The sequence below is a fragment of the Conger conger genome, chromosome 6, assembly GCF_963514075.1.
Source record: "Conger conger chromosome 6, fConCon1.1, whole genome shotgun sequence".
In the NCBI taxonomy this organism is placed as follows: domain Eukaryota; kingdom Metazoa; phylum Chordata; class Actinopteri; order Anguilliformes; family Congridae; genus Conger; species Conger conger.
In genome coordinates this window covers 6527202-6543398 of record NC_083765.1, presented here as the reverse complement: position 1 = coordinate 6543398, position 16197 = coordinate 6527202, and the positions used below count along the sequence as shown (strand labels likewise).

Genomic DNA, 16197 nt, shown 5'->3' with positions numbered 1-16197 from the left:
ATTATGTTACCACGGTTCAAAAAGTATTATATGCTACTCACTATTGCCGTAGTCTTAAATACATGTACAGTCTTCCTGTCTTCAAATCGTGGTTTTTAAACATAATTTATCGTTCACAAAATATTGACTTGTCTTTGGAATGATGTGGTTCTTGTATATCTAAAATTTCCCTCGGGATGAATAAAGTATCTATCTATCCATCTATCTATGTTTTTCAGCTGGTGGGTGACGCGTTAGGCAAGGCTACTCCATACAAATTATCCACTGATTATAAAACCTTTAGCCTATAGGAATGCGTGTGTGATACTGCTAGGTTCATCTGGATATATTTAGAGATATCAGAACAAAGCGTAATTGTGCACAAATGATGTCTGATTCACATTAACACCCCTAACGATGAATGTATTATGCGCACGTGACTTAAGATGCAGAATGGTTTCATGATTTGATTATTTTAATTACATCAATTTACTGTTTTACGAGTTTTCTCTCTCAAATCTCTCAAATAGGCCCTATGCCACATTTGTTCACAGCACCCAACCTTATTTTTCATCGTCATATATTTGTCCATAAAACCTCAACTAACACACACCAACTATAGTATGAGAACAAGGCGCCATTGCCCTCAAGGTCTGTTGGAGAGATTAAGTAGATTCAGTATTGAGAGGAAAATAAGTAGTCTGCCGGTATTGCTTGCTTTGTGTGGACATGGAATCAACCAGCCAAATAAATCACTGACTTTACCAGTGAGGCACACTGACGATAGAACACAGCTGCCTATTCCCCAGCATTAGGCTACTGGAGGACGCAGATTATTCCAGTGGATGCCATTTGAAGGAAAGAAACTAAATACGTGTGTCCTACGCAGTTTCTCCCTATTGATTCGAGAACACAATAAACAATTGCCCAATTAACTATAACGAGGCTTTGTATGTGTTACAACAGCAGATAATTAGTGAACTCTATTTTCTTCTTGACATTTTATTTGTGCATATTATTGTGCAGACCTGTTCCCATTTCACATTCTGCGGAACACGTTTGCTTATTATTTCAAAATATATTATTTTTAATTTGGAATTATTTTGGTTCCGCTTTACCAAAAGATTACTTTTCCTATCATTTTGGAGCCTGTTCCCTAAATTTCTCTATATTGATCTGTGTTTAAATAATGGAAAGATTCATTGCCCATTCGTAAACATTACACATTCATTCGGACAGGATTTTCAGGTGGACAGGAGAAAGAAAGAGTGCTTCCTTTATCCCGCGGACACCTTTTGGACTCACTGTTTACAGAAGGGCAGGGTAAAGGATTACCCAGAGTGCATTAGATGATGGAGGTTTATGGCCTCTCTGGAGAAGGCAAAAAGGGGGGGGAGAGAGAAAGAAAGTACATTCAGTGTTGAGTGTTGAGAATTATTCCGGTTAGTGCAAGAACCTTGGGGCTTTTTTATTTGTTTTGAAATTGTTCTTGGAGTTATGCAGAGGCTGAAACACACGTAGGTTCACACTTTAAGGGGCAAAAATGATTGAACTCTTGGGGCACACATTTCACATGGCCAACGTGTAGTTTAACTTGTTGAGGTTGGCATGGGCTTGGTTCACTCTGCCTGGGATTATTGTTGAGTTACGGGGCACCGAGGATCCAGATTTGGGTTTTAGACGGTTGTGTGAGGGGGGTGGGCGGACACTTCCGTTAAACACTAAGCCTGCTGATCTGGAGGCGGAGCTTCTGGTCTCACCATACACGCACCTGAGGAGACAGGTGATTTGTGTCGTCATGGTGAACAAGAAACACTACAGTCGTGCAACTGGGCCCAGCACGTGCCTGGAGGGGGAGGCTCACGATCAGCGATCACGGTCTGGTGTGTCTTGTACTAAAGTGGACGTGGACTATGGGGGGGTGAGCTCCAGCTTGGGTTGCCAGATGCCTGGTTTCCGACTGGAACGTGTAGTTTTCAAACGATTTGCACAGCTCAGGTTTGCAGTCCTGACCAGACAATGTCTTGAGTATTTCATCAGAAAAAAGAAATGATAGTTTGTAATGAATTCACATCTGAACCATCCTCAGGTCTGTGATCAGTTCCGATGGCTCAACCCCTACCACCCTAATCTGTCAGCACCTCAATCTGGCAACCCTACCTCCACATCCATCATACATACTCTTCTTTTATTTGCAGATGCTTTTGTCCAACGCACCTCACAGTTGATTAGACTACTTGCTCAAGGGCCAAACGGCTCAAGACTAAGCAGGAGACAATCCTCCCCTGGAGCAATGCAGGGTTAAGGGCCAAACGGCTGTGCGGATCTTCTTGTGGCTACACCGGGGATCGAACCGCCGACCTTGCAGGTCTTAGTCATGTACCGTAACCACTACGCTATGGGCTCCCACCAAACAGAAGAGCAGTACAGACTGACGGCCCCTCAGTGTCAGAGGAACTGAAAGCACAAGCGTGGATGTGAGATCAGGTGAAAGCTGGAAGTACGTAGCCAAGGCGTGACCCCGGGTTACAATATAACAGTAACGCACTCTCATGCGCAACTGTGAGAAGTGCCATTGCAGAAATTGAATCCGAATCACGTTTGCTTCGCTTAAGCAAATGCAGTGCGTTAACCACGTTATAAAAGGATACTTCGCACAAGATGCAAAGACGTTTAGTCTTGTGACTGGGCATGTATTGAGCACTGGTCCACCTTTTTGTTGCTATATGTCATGCTGCGAAAAAAAAAGAAAAGAAAAAGATAAATCATAAGGCTGACAAATTATTCCTTGCTGTAATGGTATCTAACGGTGGTCACTATCCCAGTTGTGTGAAATGGCGGGCTTGGATACACTGACGGCAGTGCTCTGTCTGTTCGTCAGAGCAGTTGTCCGAGAGAAAGGGTGAAATGTGTAAGTATTAGGGGAATCCATGGGAGCACAACCCCCCCCCCCTCCCTCCATGGTTCAGATTATTTATAAAAGCGCTGGGGGACTTGTCATCCTATCCTGGCCATTTGTTGGATATATGAAGCAGGGACCTTTCAAAAGACAACGGGGCTTTGCATGAAAATGCACCAACTGTGACTGCGGTCAGACCGCAGAGTTTTACGGGACGGTTTTAGAACGACGTGTTTATCGAGTGTATCTGTTTGTCTGCTATTTGGGAGGGCGCTAGCTAGTGTAAAGTGTGACCAGCGTTTCCTTGTCCTCCTGATAGCCCTGTATCCCAGGGCAGCTTTCCTCCTATCCCCAGAGAAAGCAGCGCATTGTTGTAAACGTATCGTGCGATCGTCCCCTCGTATCTTATTTTAGCACAGCATGCGGTGTCCCATTAATGCGCGGCATCACCTCGAGCATGTAGTCCCTGCGTCCAAGTCCCCCCCCCAAAAAAAAGAGCATTTACTATGCTGCACCCACTGCCAAAACACACTGCATATCGTAATGCACTGGGTTTAATGTGCATTTTAAGAACTGCAGTGTTTGGTTTTTAGACTCCTTGAGGTAAAAGAGGTGTGACTAAATCTCATAGTTCATTGTCGATGTGTACCATGTTTGTTTGCCCAGATTTCCACCTGGCAAGCGCCCTTGGCCCTTCCTCATTTTGGACGGTCTCCTGTTTGGAAATTAGCAGCAGGTTTTTCTCGATCGCTTTTTTTCGGTCTGCGTTTTCCGGAGGCCCGAAGACGGCTCGTACGGCGTGTAATGAAGGGGGCTGTAAAAAAAAAAAACGCTCCGTTTACGCGGACGTGGAAAACAACAAACGCCGCAGCAGCAGCCGACATGAAACGGCTCTCGACCCGCTCCGCTGAGTCACTCGACTCGCCCTCCTTCCCTCCAGGGCGGGAGGGACCCCTAATCGATCACTTATTATGCCCCGGAGCGAGCGAGCCGTGGCTGTGTGGTGACCCAGGACGGCCAGCCTGGCTCTGGGCTGGTAATCAGTAACGGCGGGGGGGGGGGGAGGCGCCGAGCAGGCTTCAGAGAACAGGGAGGAAATCCAGTGCCCAACTCTGGTATCAGTCACGGGCTCGGAATGCGGTTAGCCACCTCTTAGAGACACGGTGGAGACAACCGTCCTGCTCATGCTGAGTGTGAGTGTGAGTGTGAGTGTGAGTGTGAGTGTGAGTGTGAGTGTGAGTGTGAGTGTGAGTGTGAGTGTGAGTGTCTGTGTGTGTGTGCGTATGTGAATGCATGAGTGTGTGTATCTGTGTGTGTGTGTTTGTGTGTGTGAATGCATGAGTGTGTGTATCTCTGTGTGTGTGTGTGAATGCATGAGTGTGTGTATCTCTGTGTGTGTGTGAATGCATGAGTGTGTGTGTGAGTGTGTGTGTGTGTGTGTGAATGTGTGTGCATGCACGAATGCTTTAGTGTGTGTATGTGTGTGTGTGTGGGCTGATGTAATACAAATAGTTTTCCTTTTTTTCATGGTTTTCGGGTAGTTTGACAGTTTGCAGATGGCGGACAGCTGATTAGCGCAATATGGAATACATCTTAATAAAATGATTTCCTGTGGATATTTCTGGAGACTCCTGTTTAGCTTGGCAGGGAAATGTTAACGGTCACCTGAAATCGGGCCTGATTCATTCTGAATGAGGTCGTTTGTTTTGATATCTGCATATTGGACGCCATTCATTCTGCTAAACATACTGAAGACCAGATGACTCACATAATTGATAATTCTGTCTCTACAGCATCCCCACTCATGATAATGATGTGGGAAATGCCCTTCTATTGAACCTTTTCTTAAGAAAAGCCTTGCGTGGTCTTTAATCCTCGCCCTGGTGTTGACTGTGACCATGGTTCTGGTCCACAAACATGACCGTGACCTTCACCGCCTCCATAATTAACTCTAAATCCACTTAAGCTCGGACTCTCGGCTGCAATTATTTGGCCCACAGTGGCATATTCCATAAATATTGTATCTCTGGCATAAAGTCTAGAAAAACAAAAACAAGTATGCATGCTATTTTACCTATTGAAAGGATGAAGAATAGATGTATTTCTTGGCTGTGGGCAGCACTGGCGGTCATGTCATTGCTGGTAGTGGTCGTGTAGGTAATGTTTGTAAGTGCAGTTGTAAGTGCCGCCGGTTTCACGTCTCCAGTTCCATTGCAGGGGTGAACAGCGGGTCAGTTTGCTTGCAATGTCCCTGTCCAGACTTGTATAAGTAGGGGCGAGGTGCTAACTGATAGCCCTTACAGGCCAGACAGACAGAGACCCCCCAACTAGTGGCCCCCTAGGCTCCTGCTCCTCTGGGACAAAACACTGCTGAATCCCCGCCTGTCCTGTCCGTCGTCCTCCCTCACCCAGCCTTTCTCTCAGAGAAAGAGGCTCTATTTTACCCTGATGTCATGCTGTAAATGGCTGGCATTTATGTAGTGCCCTTTATCCAAAGCGCTGTACAATTGATGCTTCTCATCCACCCATTCATACACACACTCACACACCAACGGAGATTGGCTGCCATGCAAGGCGCCGACCAGCTCGTCAGGAGCATTTGGGGGTTAGGTGTCTTGCTCAGGGACACCTCGACAAAGCCCAGGTGGGGGATCGAACCAGCAACCCCTCCGACTGCCAGACGACTGCTCGTAACCGCCCGAGCCAATATGCTGCATATACTTAGCGCTGAAAATCCTGTCCCTGCCACCATGCGGTGGAATGCTGGAGTCCAGCTGGAGAGGGAAGGCAGAATGCCTCGTTGCCCTGGTGATTCTGTGTCTGCGGGTCTGGGACTAAACACGCAAGAAGAGGACCCCCCTGTTCTGTCATCTTCCGTCTCCCGCACATTCTCCCACAATCCCCTGCTCTTGTCGAGCAGTGCGATGAAGACAACCTGTAGGATCTGAGGCTTGAGAGCACACCGGCTGGGTTTGCCCCCGAAGCGCTGATCCAGGATTAATGGTTGGCTTAGAAAACTGACTTGTGCACAAAAGGGCAGGATCAAGTCTTTGGGTTGTAAGCTGATCCTGGATCAGCCGTTGGGGGCTAATCACTCCCCTGGAAGGACTTCTGTTGTCTTATTTGATTGACTGATGCTGGCCAGTTATTCATACTGCCTGTGTGTCCTGTGGTAACTCTGGACTGGACTGGACTGGACTGGAATGCTCCTGGGAATTTTCTGCCGTTTTCTTTAAAAAGTTATTTTTCCGTTTCGTTGGAGCCCAGGGGTGTCAGGCTCATGTCCCGGAGGGCTGACAATGCATGTGTGTTTTTTGTGGATTTACAGTAATTCTGTAAAATAAACCCCCAAGGTTACCTTTTCAGAAGAGACTAGGATTGTGCCTGTAGTCAAAATGGTTCAAGCTTGAAACGGTTATTTTGTTATTTCAAAGCTTGTGTTAGCTTCCTGAGACCTAGGACATTTGTTTTTGGCATAATACTGGTGTATTATGAATATGAATATGTTGCAGTAAAAATATTTTCAAAATGTATTTCATTTTAATTGAATGGCTCTTGTGTAGAGCTCAGGGAAGCCAGAATGTAATGTCCATGTTTGTGGCTACAGGGTTCAGGAGGTTAAGAACAGGGGGTGATAATTAAGTGGTTAAAAGCTAAAAGAGACTAATGGAAAGCCTTTTTCATGGCTTTACTGTATATGGCAGATAATCGAAACAGGACTAAATGAGACTTAATCATGAAGATATCCAGATATCTAGAATAACCGCAAGTAGGCTTGCATGAAAAATTAAATGTTCTCTTCGGCAGTTTTGCCATTTTAGCGACACGGTACTGCAGTTATGAACAAACATTGCCACAGGCTTTCTCAAATTTGACTTGTTTATTGAGATGGTGTATCTGTTACACCAGATGATTTTGCTGCTAATTGAAACATATCACCTGATAAATCTGCCTGGAAACGGAATAAATATTTTGGGAATGACTGCTTTGATTTATGATATCAATGGAACAACACTGACTACATTTGTATACAGTACTGTGTAAAAGTGTTATTGGAAAATACTATAAAGAGCAGTGAACGGTTAAAAAGGAAATAGTAAAATGTGTTAACCACCCTTTAAACCTGCATCAATTCTGGTAGGTTGTACCAAACATATTGGGAGATCTTGACTCAGTTCTTCTGCAGACTGGTTGTATGGCTTGCTTCTGGCTATCCAGGTAATCCCAGACAGCCTCAATCACATTTTTATCTGAAAACCTTTAATGTTTTGGAAAATGAATGTTTGGAAATCTCAAATTTGTTCTCTTGTACTGCTACTACAACAGAAATTCAGAAAACAAACAAACAAAAAAAAAAATTTTTTTAGGGTGCCTTGGCAAACATCTAGGCTTTTGCACAGTACTGGATATTCAGCAATGGACACAGGCTGGCTGTGTGTTGCAGCACTGCATGTGAGAATGTGTATTGATGGGTAGAGGCCTACATTCATAGGCAATCGCATCACACTGCTGATTAGAAATGTACGCAGCCGTACTGGAGGAAACCATGGGGAAATTGCCCTTAATAGGTTCTGACGGTTCAGGCTCAGGGCACCAAAAGTTTGCTGACTGTTGCCTGGTAACCATGATGTGGTTGTTCAGCGGAGTTGTTCAGCGAGAGACTCGCTGCTTTGCTTCCAGCTCTTGTGTTTCGGAGTACCATATATAGTAAACCATTCATGTGTTCCCAGAGAATAATTCAGTCCCAGAGTCGTATGCATTGTACAACATACAGTGCCCTCCATGATGTTTGGGACAAAGACCCATTATGTCTTGTTTTGCCACAGTTTTAGATTTGGAATCACTTGATCGCACGTGGTTAAAGTGCACATTCTCAGATTTTATTAAAGGGTATTTTTTTATACAATTTGGTTTCACCATGTAGAAATTATAGCGGTGTTTATACATAGTCTCTCCCCCCCCCCCCCCCCCCCATTTCATGGCACCATAACGTTTGGGCCACAACAATGTTATGTAAATGAAAGTAGTCATGTTTAGTATTTTTTTCGCATATCCTTTGCATGCAATGACTGTTTGAAGTCTGTGATTCATGGACATCACCAGTTGCTGGCGGTCTTCTCTGGTGATGCTCTGCCAGGCCTGTATTGCAGCCATCCTGAGCTCATGTTTGTTTTCAGGGGCTTAGTTTTATCTTCAGCATATGAAAGGCATGCTTAATTGGGCTCAGATCGGGTGATTGGCTGGGCCCCTCATTACATTACATTACATGTCATTTGGCTGACGCTTTTATCCAAAGTGACGTACGGTTGATTAGACTAAGCAGGAGACAATCCTCCCCTGGAGCAATGCAGGGTTAAGGGCCAAACGGCTGTGCAGATCTTATTGTGGCTACACCGGGGATCGAACCGCCGACCTTGCGGGTCCCAGTCACGTACCCTAACCACTACGCTATAGGCCACCCTCTCAAGAATTGACTTTTTTTTTTTAGCTTTGAAAAAAACCCTTTGCTTTATCAGTATGTCTGGGATCATTGTCTTGCTGTAGGCTGAACCGTTGGTTCAGTATCTGAACCAACGTTCAGTGAGCCAGTATCTTTGGTAGCCATACATGCCCAGGTCATAACACCCCCACCACCGTGTTTCACAGATGAGGTGGTATGATTTGGATGTTGGGCAGTTCCTTCTCTCCTCCATACTCCCATCACTCTGATATAAATTAATATTTGTCTCATCTATCCTTTTTCCAGAATTGTGGTTGCTCGTTTAAGTGCTTCTTGGCAAACTGTAACCTGGCCATCCTGTTTTTGGGCGGCAAACCAGTGGTTTGCATTTTGCATTGTAGCCTCTCTGTTGCTGTTCCTGATGTCTTCTGCCGACAGTGGTCGTTGACAAATCCACACCTGACGCAGGTTGTGGATACTTCTTCCAATTAATCCTCTCGGTTGGCTTCGGCTGCAAATCACTGGACATCTTTGTTTTGAGAAGTTTTAACCCCATATTCAGCCAATGGCTACACGGACGATGATTTAAAAAAATGCCCACACGCATAATTTAAGCATTCAATCCAAATAAGCTCAGCTGAAACAAGCGTGACAGTGCTCTTTTTCTAAATTAATTCATAAAAGTGCTAGTTGTATTTTTGATAACCAGCAGAACCTTTTGTATACATTAGCTTGAGAGTGGCTTCTTCCACATTTTCCACATTCCACTTCCACAGAGCTTTACAGACTCTGGCCTCACTTGTTATGTTCCTAAAAAACCTGTGATGGTTCAAAAACGTTAAATTTAACCACCAACCCGGCATGTGTGGAGTTTGTTTCAACGCACCTTCCTTGTTAGCTGATTCTCTTCGGTTAGGTACAGCCAAGCAGCGTTGGGCCATTCGATGAATGAAAGTATTCCTCCAAATGTTGTGTATTATCAGTATATATGTTCAAAGTTCCAAAAACAAAATATACTTTGCGAGAATCCAGCTATCTATCTGTTTGTATGTGAGTGAGGTTGAAAAACTGTGTCGCCTCCACACGTTTCCAGGCTCCCTGTCCAACTGACAATCACTTCCTCTTAGTCTCGCTCTCCTGTTGGGAAGGCCCAACTTTCAAAATAAAAGTTTGTCTAGCATTACTTGTAACTATAGCTCAATAGGAAGTCTTATGAAATAGCAACAAAAATCTTTTTGGCTCCAACAAAACCAGTGAAACCTAATAAGGCTATGCTAGATCATGGTTGATAGCCTAGCCTGCAAACTCCACCCAGTGTGCTTTTAAGGCTTTTAAGGATTGTCTCCTGCTTAGTCTAATCAACTGTAAGTCCCTGTGGATAAGAGCGTCTGCCAAATGCCGTTAATGTAATGTAATATACGCTCAGTCATCTGTGTACTGCTTTTGAAAATGGCTTCATTAATTGTTTTATTTTATCCTTCTTCTTTTAGGTCCGAACACTGTTTGTCAGTGGATTACCGCTGGACATCAAACCCAGAGAGCTATACCTCTTATTCAGACCATTTAAGGTATACTATGCACTTTGTTTATTTTATCAATCCTTTATCTTGCCTTTGACACCTTGGGAATAAATTAAAAATACAGAATTCACACCAGAAACTTATTTTCTGAAAAGTACCGTCTGCTGTTCAATAGCAAAATGATTATTTCAGCTTCTGGTCAATTCTGTTGTGTGTTGCATCCTCAGTAACTCTAACCGATGTGTTTGTTCATGACCAGCGCTGGCAGCAGTTTAATTTGGTCTTGTTATTCAGAAGCCGTCTGTTTGATTGCCTGGGTGACGCTCCTCCCATAGGCCTATTTCCTCCAGCTCATTTTTTGGGGTGTTCTCATTTCCTGGTCCTCCACCTTTCTCTGTTCCCTCGTCTTTATAAATGAGGTGCGTGAGACGAGGGCGCGGAACGAGGAAACGAGGATAGTCTAGCGCAGCGAGAACAGCGAGTCCTGACCTTTGACCTTGAATTCCTTCCCGAACTGAACGTTTCACTCAGGGGGAAGTCAATCATTGCAGAGAATTAAAACAACAGATTTTTATTAAATGAGCAGATTGGTTTACGCTTGTCTGGAAGGAATGGGATGTTTCCGTGAGCTCCGAAACACCGCGGGGAGGTTTTGCACCCAAAGCGGCACTGAACAGAACATCCAGTAACAGCGTGGGTGTGGTGGCTGATCATGTGCAACACACTTTGCTGTTTACACTGCGGTCAGTTACATACTAACTTGGTGCAATATGTAACTCCACTACCAACCTAGCATAGGGAGTCCATATCCCACCCCCGTTCATGTCAAGGCATTCTGCAAAACTTAGCACAAACTGTTCGGTGAACCTTCTCTTCAACACACTGAAAGTTTGAAGCTGTAACACAATGTGGGGGCGGCCTGTAGCGTAGTGGTTAAGATGCGCAACTGGGACCCGCAAGGTTGGTGTTTCGATCCCCCGGTGTAGCCACAATATGATCCGCACAGCCGTTGGGCCCTTGAGCAAGGCCCTTAACCCTGCATTGCTCCAGGGGAGGATTGTCTCCTGCTTAGTCTAATCGACTGTATGTCGCTCTGGATAAGAGCGTCTGCCAAATTTCATTAATGTCATGTAATGTTCTGCCAAAATAAGCCTTCATTTGCATCAGTAAGTGTATGTATAACCAGGTATTGTTTTCACCACTTGTGCTACTCATTGTATTGTTAAAGGTTTTCTTTGGCATGCCTGCTGAGTGGTGGAAGCAGCATTCTGAACTCACTGTTGTGTTTTTCTTCCTCAGGGTTATGAAGGCTCCCTCATCAAGCTCACCTCCAAACAGGTAAACCCAGGTGGGATGGTTAACGTGTTACTAGCTGTGTGCGCCTCAAGCTCTTTTTGCTGGAGTTGTTTGGTTCCTTTCGCATTCTTTGCAATTTTTTGAGTGACCCGTGCTCGGAATTTACATTTACATTTTTTTATTTTAGTCATTTGGCAGACGCTTTTAATCCAAAGCAATTTACAAGTGCATAGGTTCTTCCACAAGTTAAAGCATCACATCCATAACTAGTAAAATACACACAAAGTGCTGTTCTAAACATATAGTCTTCATAAGTGCAAATTTCCATCCATCCATCCATTATCTGAACCCGCTTATCCTGATCAGGGGGGCTGGAGCCTATCCCAGCATACATTGGGCAAAAGGCAGGAATACACCCTGGACAGGTCGCCAGTTCATCGCAGGGCACACACACCATTCACTCACACACTCATACCTACGGGATATTTAGACTGTCCAATCAGCCTAACCTGCATGTCTTTGGACTGGGAGGAAACCGGAGTACCCGGAGGAAACCCACACGAACACGGTGAGAACATGCAAACTCCACACAGAGAGGCCCCGGCCGACGGGGATTCGAACCCAGGACCTCCTTGCTGTGAGGCGGCAGTGCTACCCACTGCACCATCCGTGCCGCCTAAGTGCAAATTTATTATTCTTATTTTTATTTTTTATTTTTTTTACAAACAAACAAACAAATAAACAGCAGAACAACACTATAATGACAACTAACCTTAATTAGAAACAGCACAAACAAATGATACTTAACTAATCCAGGAGAAAATGCTACCAACCCACTGGAGAACACACTGAGGGTCAGCAGTTCTGAGGGTCGGGGGCTGTACGATCCTCAGACCCCAGACCTGTCAATCAAACAGGGTGCAAACAGTCAGGTGGGACTCGTAGGAAGCTGGAAAAAATGTGCGACAGGGTGACGTTTTATTGAGTTTTTGTGTATTAGGGTGAGTGTCATAGAGAGGGTAAAAGTGTGAAATGTTGTTTTGTTTTTTCCAGGTAGTAAAAAAAACAGTATTTCTCTTAGATTTAGTAATTACACTATTATTCAAATCCACTGGAGTTCATGGGTGGTAGAAACACATGTGCTAAGACATGGCAGGACTTTTACTTTATGACCCCTGGACTCTCCACCTCAGCTTTTTCTCAGATGCTTCTTGCTTTCACTGTTGACTGGTGCCAGGGTGGGTGATGTTTTACCATGTCGTATGCACCCAGAGAAAGTTTTCGAAGCCATTCCCCGAACACATTCTTGTCATGCACAGATACCTTCCGTTCGTATTGTAGCTTGAATGTTTCTCGCTTGCAGTATGTGGTAACAGACAGTGTAACAGAGTTACACAGTTAAACAGAGCCATGTGGCTAAAGTGTCCACCCGAAGTGGACTCAACCATTCCACACATAAAAAAAAAAAAAAAACGGAACTTCAAAGCTTTTTCAGGGTTCTAGAACCCCACTGCATTCAAGTCACCGGCAGTGATTGTTACGTCAGCATTAGAATGTTCAGGTCTGATTTTCACCGCTTAAAGGGTTTTTGTAGGAATAACGGTCTTGGTTATAGACTTGTAGCACTGTTGTTCTGTGCAGGTGGTGCTGATTATCATAACGACGCCGGTCGTGACAGAAATCGGAGATGAGCTAGGGCACAGTGGGCCACCCAGGCTGGCTTCTCACACGTTGACGTGCATGTAGTTTGCTCCAAAGCTGGCTAGCTTCTTAAAGTCTTATAGCCATGTTATGACACAGCTGCTGTAGTCTCTGGGAGGGAAGTGAGATTTTACTGATTTAACAATGCTGGTCAGAGGGAAGCTGGCAGTCGAACCCACAGCCAGAAGAGGGAGGGGGTCACACAGAGGCTAATGAGAGTCGCTGAACGGAAGGGGCTGCTCAAAATTCACTCCGGCAAAGACATAATTCCTGGGGAAAAAAAAAAACATCTTCATCGTCTGTGTTTGCAGAAGCTGGACTTCTTTTAAGGGATTAGAATTAACCGCATGGTAATAGGAACATGATAAATTGGAGTGTAGTGTCTCCTACTATAATGCATTACAGTACACATTATTTGGAACAAAAAAAAGATTTCTTGAATAGCTGTTGTGTGGAATGACATTTAATTCCATTTTCACATGTTTGCGTAGTTGTTGGCATTATCCAGGATGACCTCTCGCAATTTAACTTGACATTTTATACATTGCAAACACTAGATAATTGCTGAATCACTTTACACCAAGAGCCCGGCACATTGCTTTTTTGGGCACAGCTCTTTTTTCCTGACCATTTTCCTCTTCAGTGTGACGGTAACGATTTTATGGGGTTATTTATTGAAACCCCCATTATCTTTCCATTGTATTCTCTCTGTAATCCTGTTTGTGGCTCCATTTTGTTTCCGTCAGGCCTTGTGGGGTTAAATGCCCACTTCAGAGGGTTCCTACCTCCTCTACAGTATACTGCACCAGCATGTTTCTCAGAAGGTTCACCTGCTTAGAGAAAGAGACTCTGTTTTACTACGATATAACGCTGTATATACTCCGACATTCTGTCCCCGCCAACGTGCGGTGGAGTTCTGGAACTCCTCAGTGCCGGAACTCTGTGGCCTGGCTGGGGATGGAAGACGGAGTGTCGTCTCCACGGCGATCATGTCTGTGGCTCAGAATCTTGTCTCTGTTGAGGTGTTCTGGAATCCCTCAGAATGTGTTGCCTCCATTCCGCCTGTGTGCGGACAGGTCAGCAGTGGCTGTAGGGTGACGCTGCCAGGCTGAACGCATGTCTATTTGGTGCTGGTGTCTGGCTATCCTAAGTATATCTCTCTTGCACACTGCCCTCTTTGGGAGAAGGAACAGTGCAGGCAGTCTGAAACATAATGCTGCTTTAATTTAGTGTAAAACCAGACATCACACGGCACCAGACATCAAAAGTATATGCTGATGTGTTTTTTTTTTGTCTCTGTCTCTCTGTCGCCCTAGCCAGTTGGATTTGTCAGTTTTGACAGCCGATCTGAGGCGGAGGCAGCAAAGAACGCCCTGAACGTAAGTACTCCCACCGCTCCTCGGTTCCAAACGCACCAGCCCTGTCTGGCCCTGCGGACTAAGAGCGCTCTCTGGGGAGCGCTTGCACTGCATACCGGAGATTTGTAAACAAAAGGTATAACTGCCAACTGGATGTGCTGATTAACTGTCAAATAATATTTAAAAACAAGGTGCAAGGTGGAATTAATTTTTTTCTTATGTGATTTGAACAGATACTTTTTTTTTTTTAATCATTTCATTTTCTTTTCAGAATTCAAAGTCAGTTCTAGAATTGCTTTCAATTACCGGCAGTGATTGTCACATCTGCATTAGAATGTTCAGTTAAGAACATTCTAGTCACGTATTTGATGTGTGGACATCGCCCGCGGCCGGGTTACACCTTGAGTGGTAAACACAAGAAAAAAAAAGGAAAATGCACAGCTTGTTTAGAGGCGCGGACACTGGAATCTTGAAGGGGAAACTTAAACAGAAAGGTTGCACGGTCTTCCAGTGCAGTCCTTTAACTGCCAACGTTTCGGCAACAAAGCTGCCTTCGGCAGGGTAGCACAAATGGTGGGTAGCCATTACCTTACACTTACACCTGCACTTTTGGCCTCTTAAATAGGGGGAAGTCTGGTTTCAACCAGGGTACAGGATTGGTGTGGTTTTGTAACCCAAAGGTTGCTGGTTAAATGTCCCGGTAGGGCACTGCAACTGTTTGGAATGTACAAGTAAATATTCAACATTGAAATCAATAATGTGTTATTTATGAACTGTTGACAGGCACATTGGGTTTCCATTTTGGATGAGAAATTATTCAAAATTATATTTTACGTAAGCTGAGCGGACAAATGTAAGTATATGATAATATTTTTCACAGCAGTGTATTATTATCTGAAAATGATAATTGTGTTTGCCAATTCTTCTCAATATTGAGAAGTGTGTGGGTGTGTGTATATATATATATATATATATATATATATTTACCTTTTTTCCAAATATATTCCATTTTCACAAGGGTTGACATAAAGAACTAAATAATTTGAGTATTAATGAAACTCCAAAGCATTTTCACATTGCTGTCTTCCTTGTGGCAAAGGATGCTGGGAAATGTCTAGTTGCCCAGTGGTATGGGCACTGGACACCATTATGATGTCATAAAGCCTCTCGCACACTGCACCAAACGGCCCATAATTATCACATGACCATCTTCTAGGGTTCCCTTGGTCTCCACAGTTTGAGTGCATTCAGTTATTCAACACCCCTCCACAGGCAATTCATCTAGGACTGCATTTTAATCTTGCTTCTATCAAAATCAGAGGCCAATGGATCATTATATATTCTTCAGGATAAAGGGATATAATGGCTTTAGAATCGTGGGGCATGCTTTGTGTTCTGTCTGGCTAATTGAGTTACAGGAACAGATAGACAGTATAAGCTTGGAACAGACATTATCACATCACAAGCAGCTTAAAAGCGGTGCTTGGAATTTGAGGGGTTTATCTTTAACTTCCTTTTAGCGATTTAATGATCTTTCAGGTGGGCGCACTTTCTGCTGGTAATTTGGCCAGATTGTTCATTAGCGTGTATATGTAACTCCGCTGGCTGTTCATTAATGTGTATGAGTAATACCACTGGTCTGCTTATCTGAATCCAATAGGGCACTGTTGGGATGAGGTAGAACGGGAGGTTCACAGCGTGAATGTATGGCCAGAAAATCTGCCCTAACTGTGTGATGCGATTGAGTCGGCACGGACCGAAAATCTCTTAAGGAATGTATCCAGCACCTCATTGGATCCATGCAGAATTCAATCTGTTCTGAATGAAAAAGGGGTCCTATCCAATAGCTGTACCTAAAAAAAATAAAAAATAAAAAAATAAAAATGGCCAGTGATTGCGTATATCTATATATAGCACATAGCTGTTGAACGGAAATCTCTTGGGACTAGAGTGGGGGGGGGAAAAAAATATTGTACTGTTTGCATACTGAGACACCTATCCTGC

The 16197-nt window shown here is 44.2% G+C and overlaps 1 protein-coding gene across 1 annotated transcript in view; it reads left to right on the top strand.

The window, feature by feature from the left end:
* The window catches only part of LOC133131371 (RNA-binding protein with multiple splicing-like), a 30834-nt gene that overhangs the window by 659 nt on the left and 13978 nt on the right, over window positions 1-16197 (top strand). The window contains exons 2-4 of the mRNA XM_061246691.1: window positions 9809-9886; window positions 11138-11176; window positions 14152-14214. Coding sequence (XP_061102675.1) covers window positions 9809-9886; window positions 11138-11176; window positions 14152-14214 — 180 coding nt within the window. The remainder of the gene's footprint in view (window positions 1-9808; window positions 9887-11137; window positions 11177-14151; window positions 14215-16197) is intronic.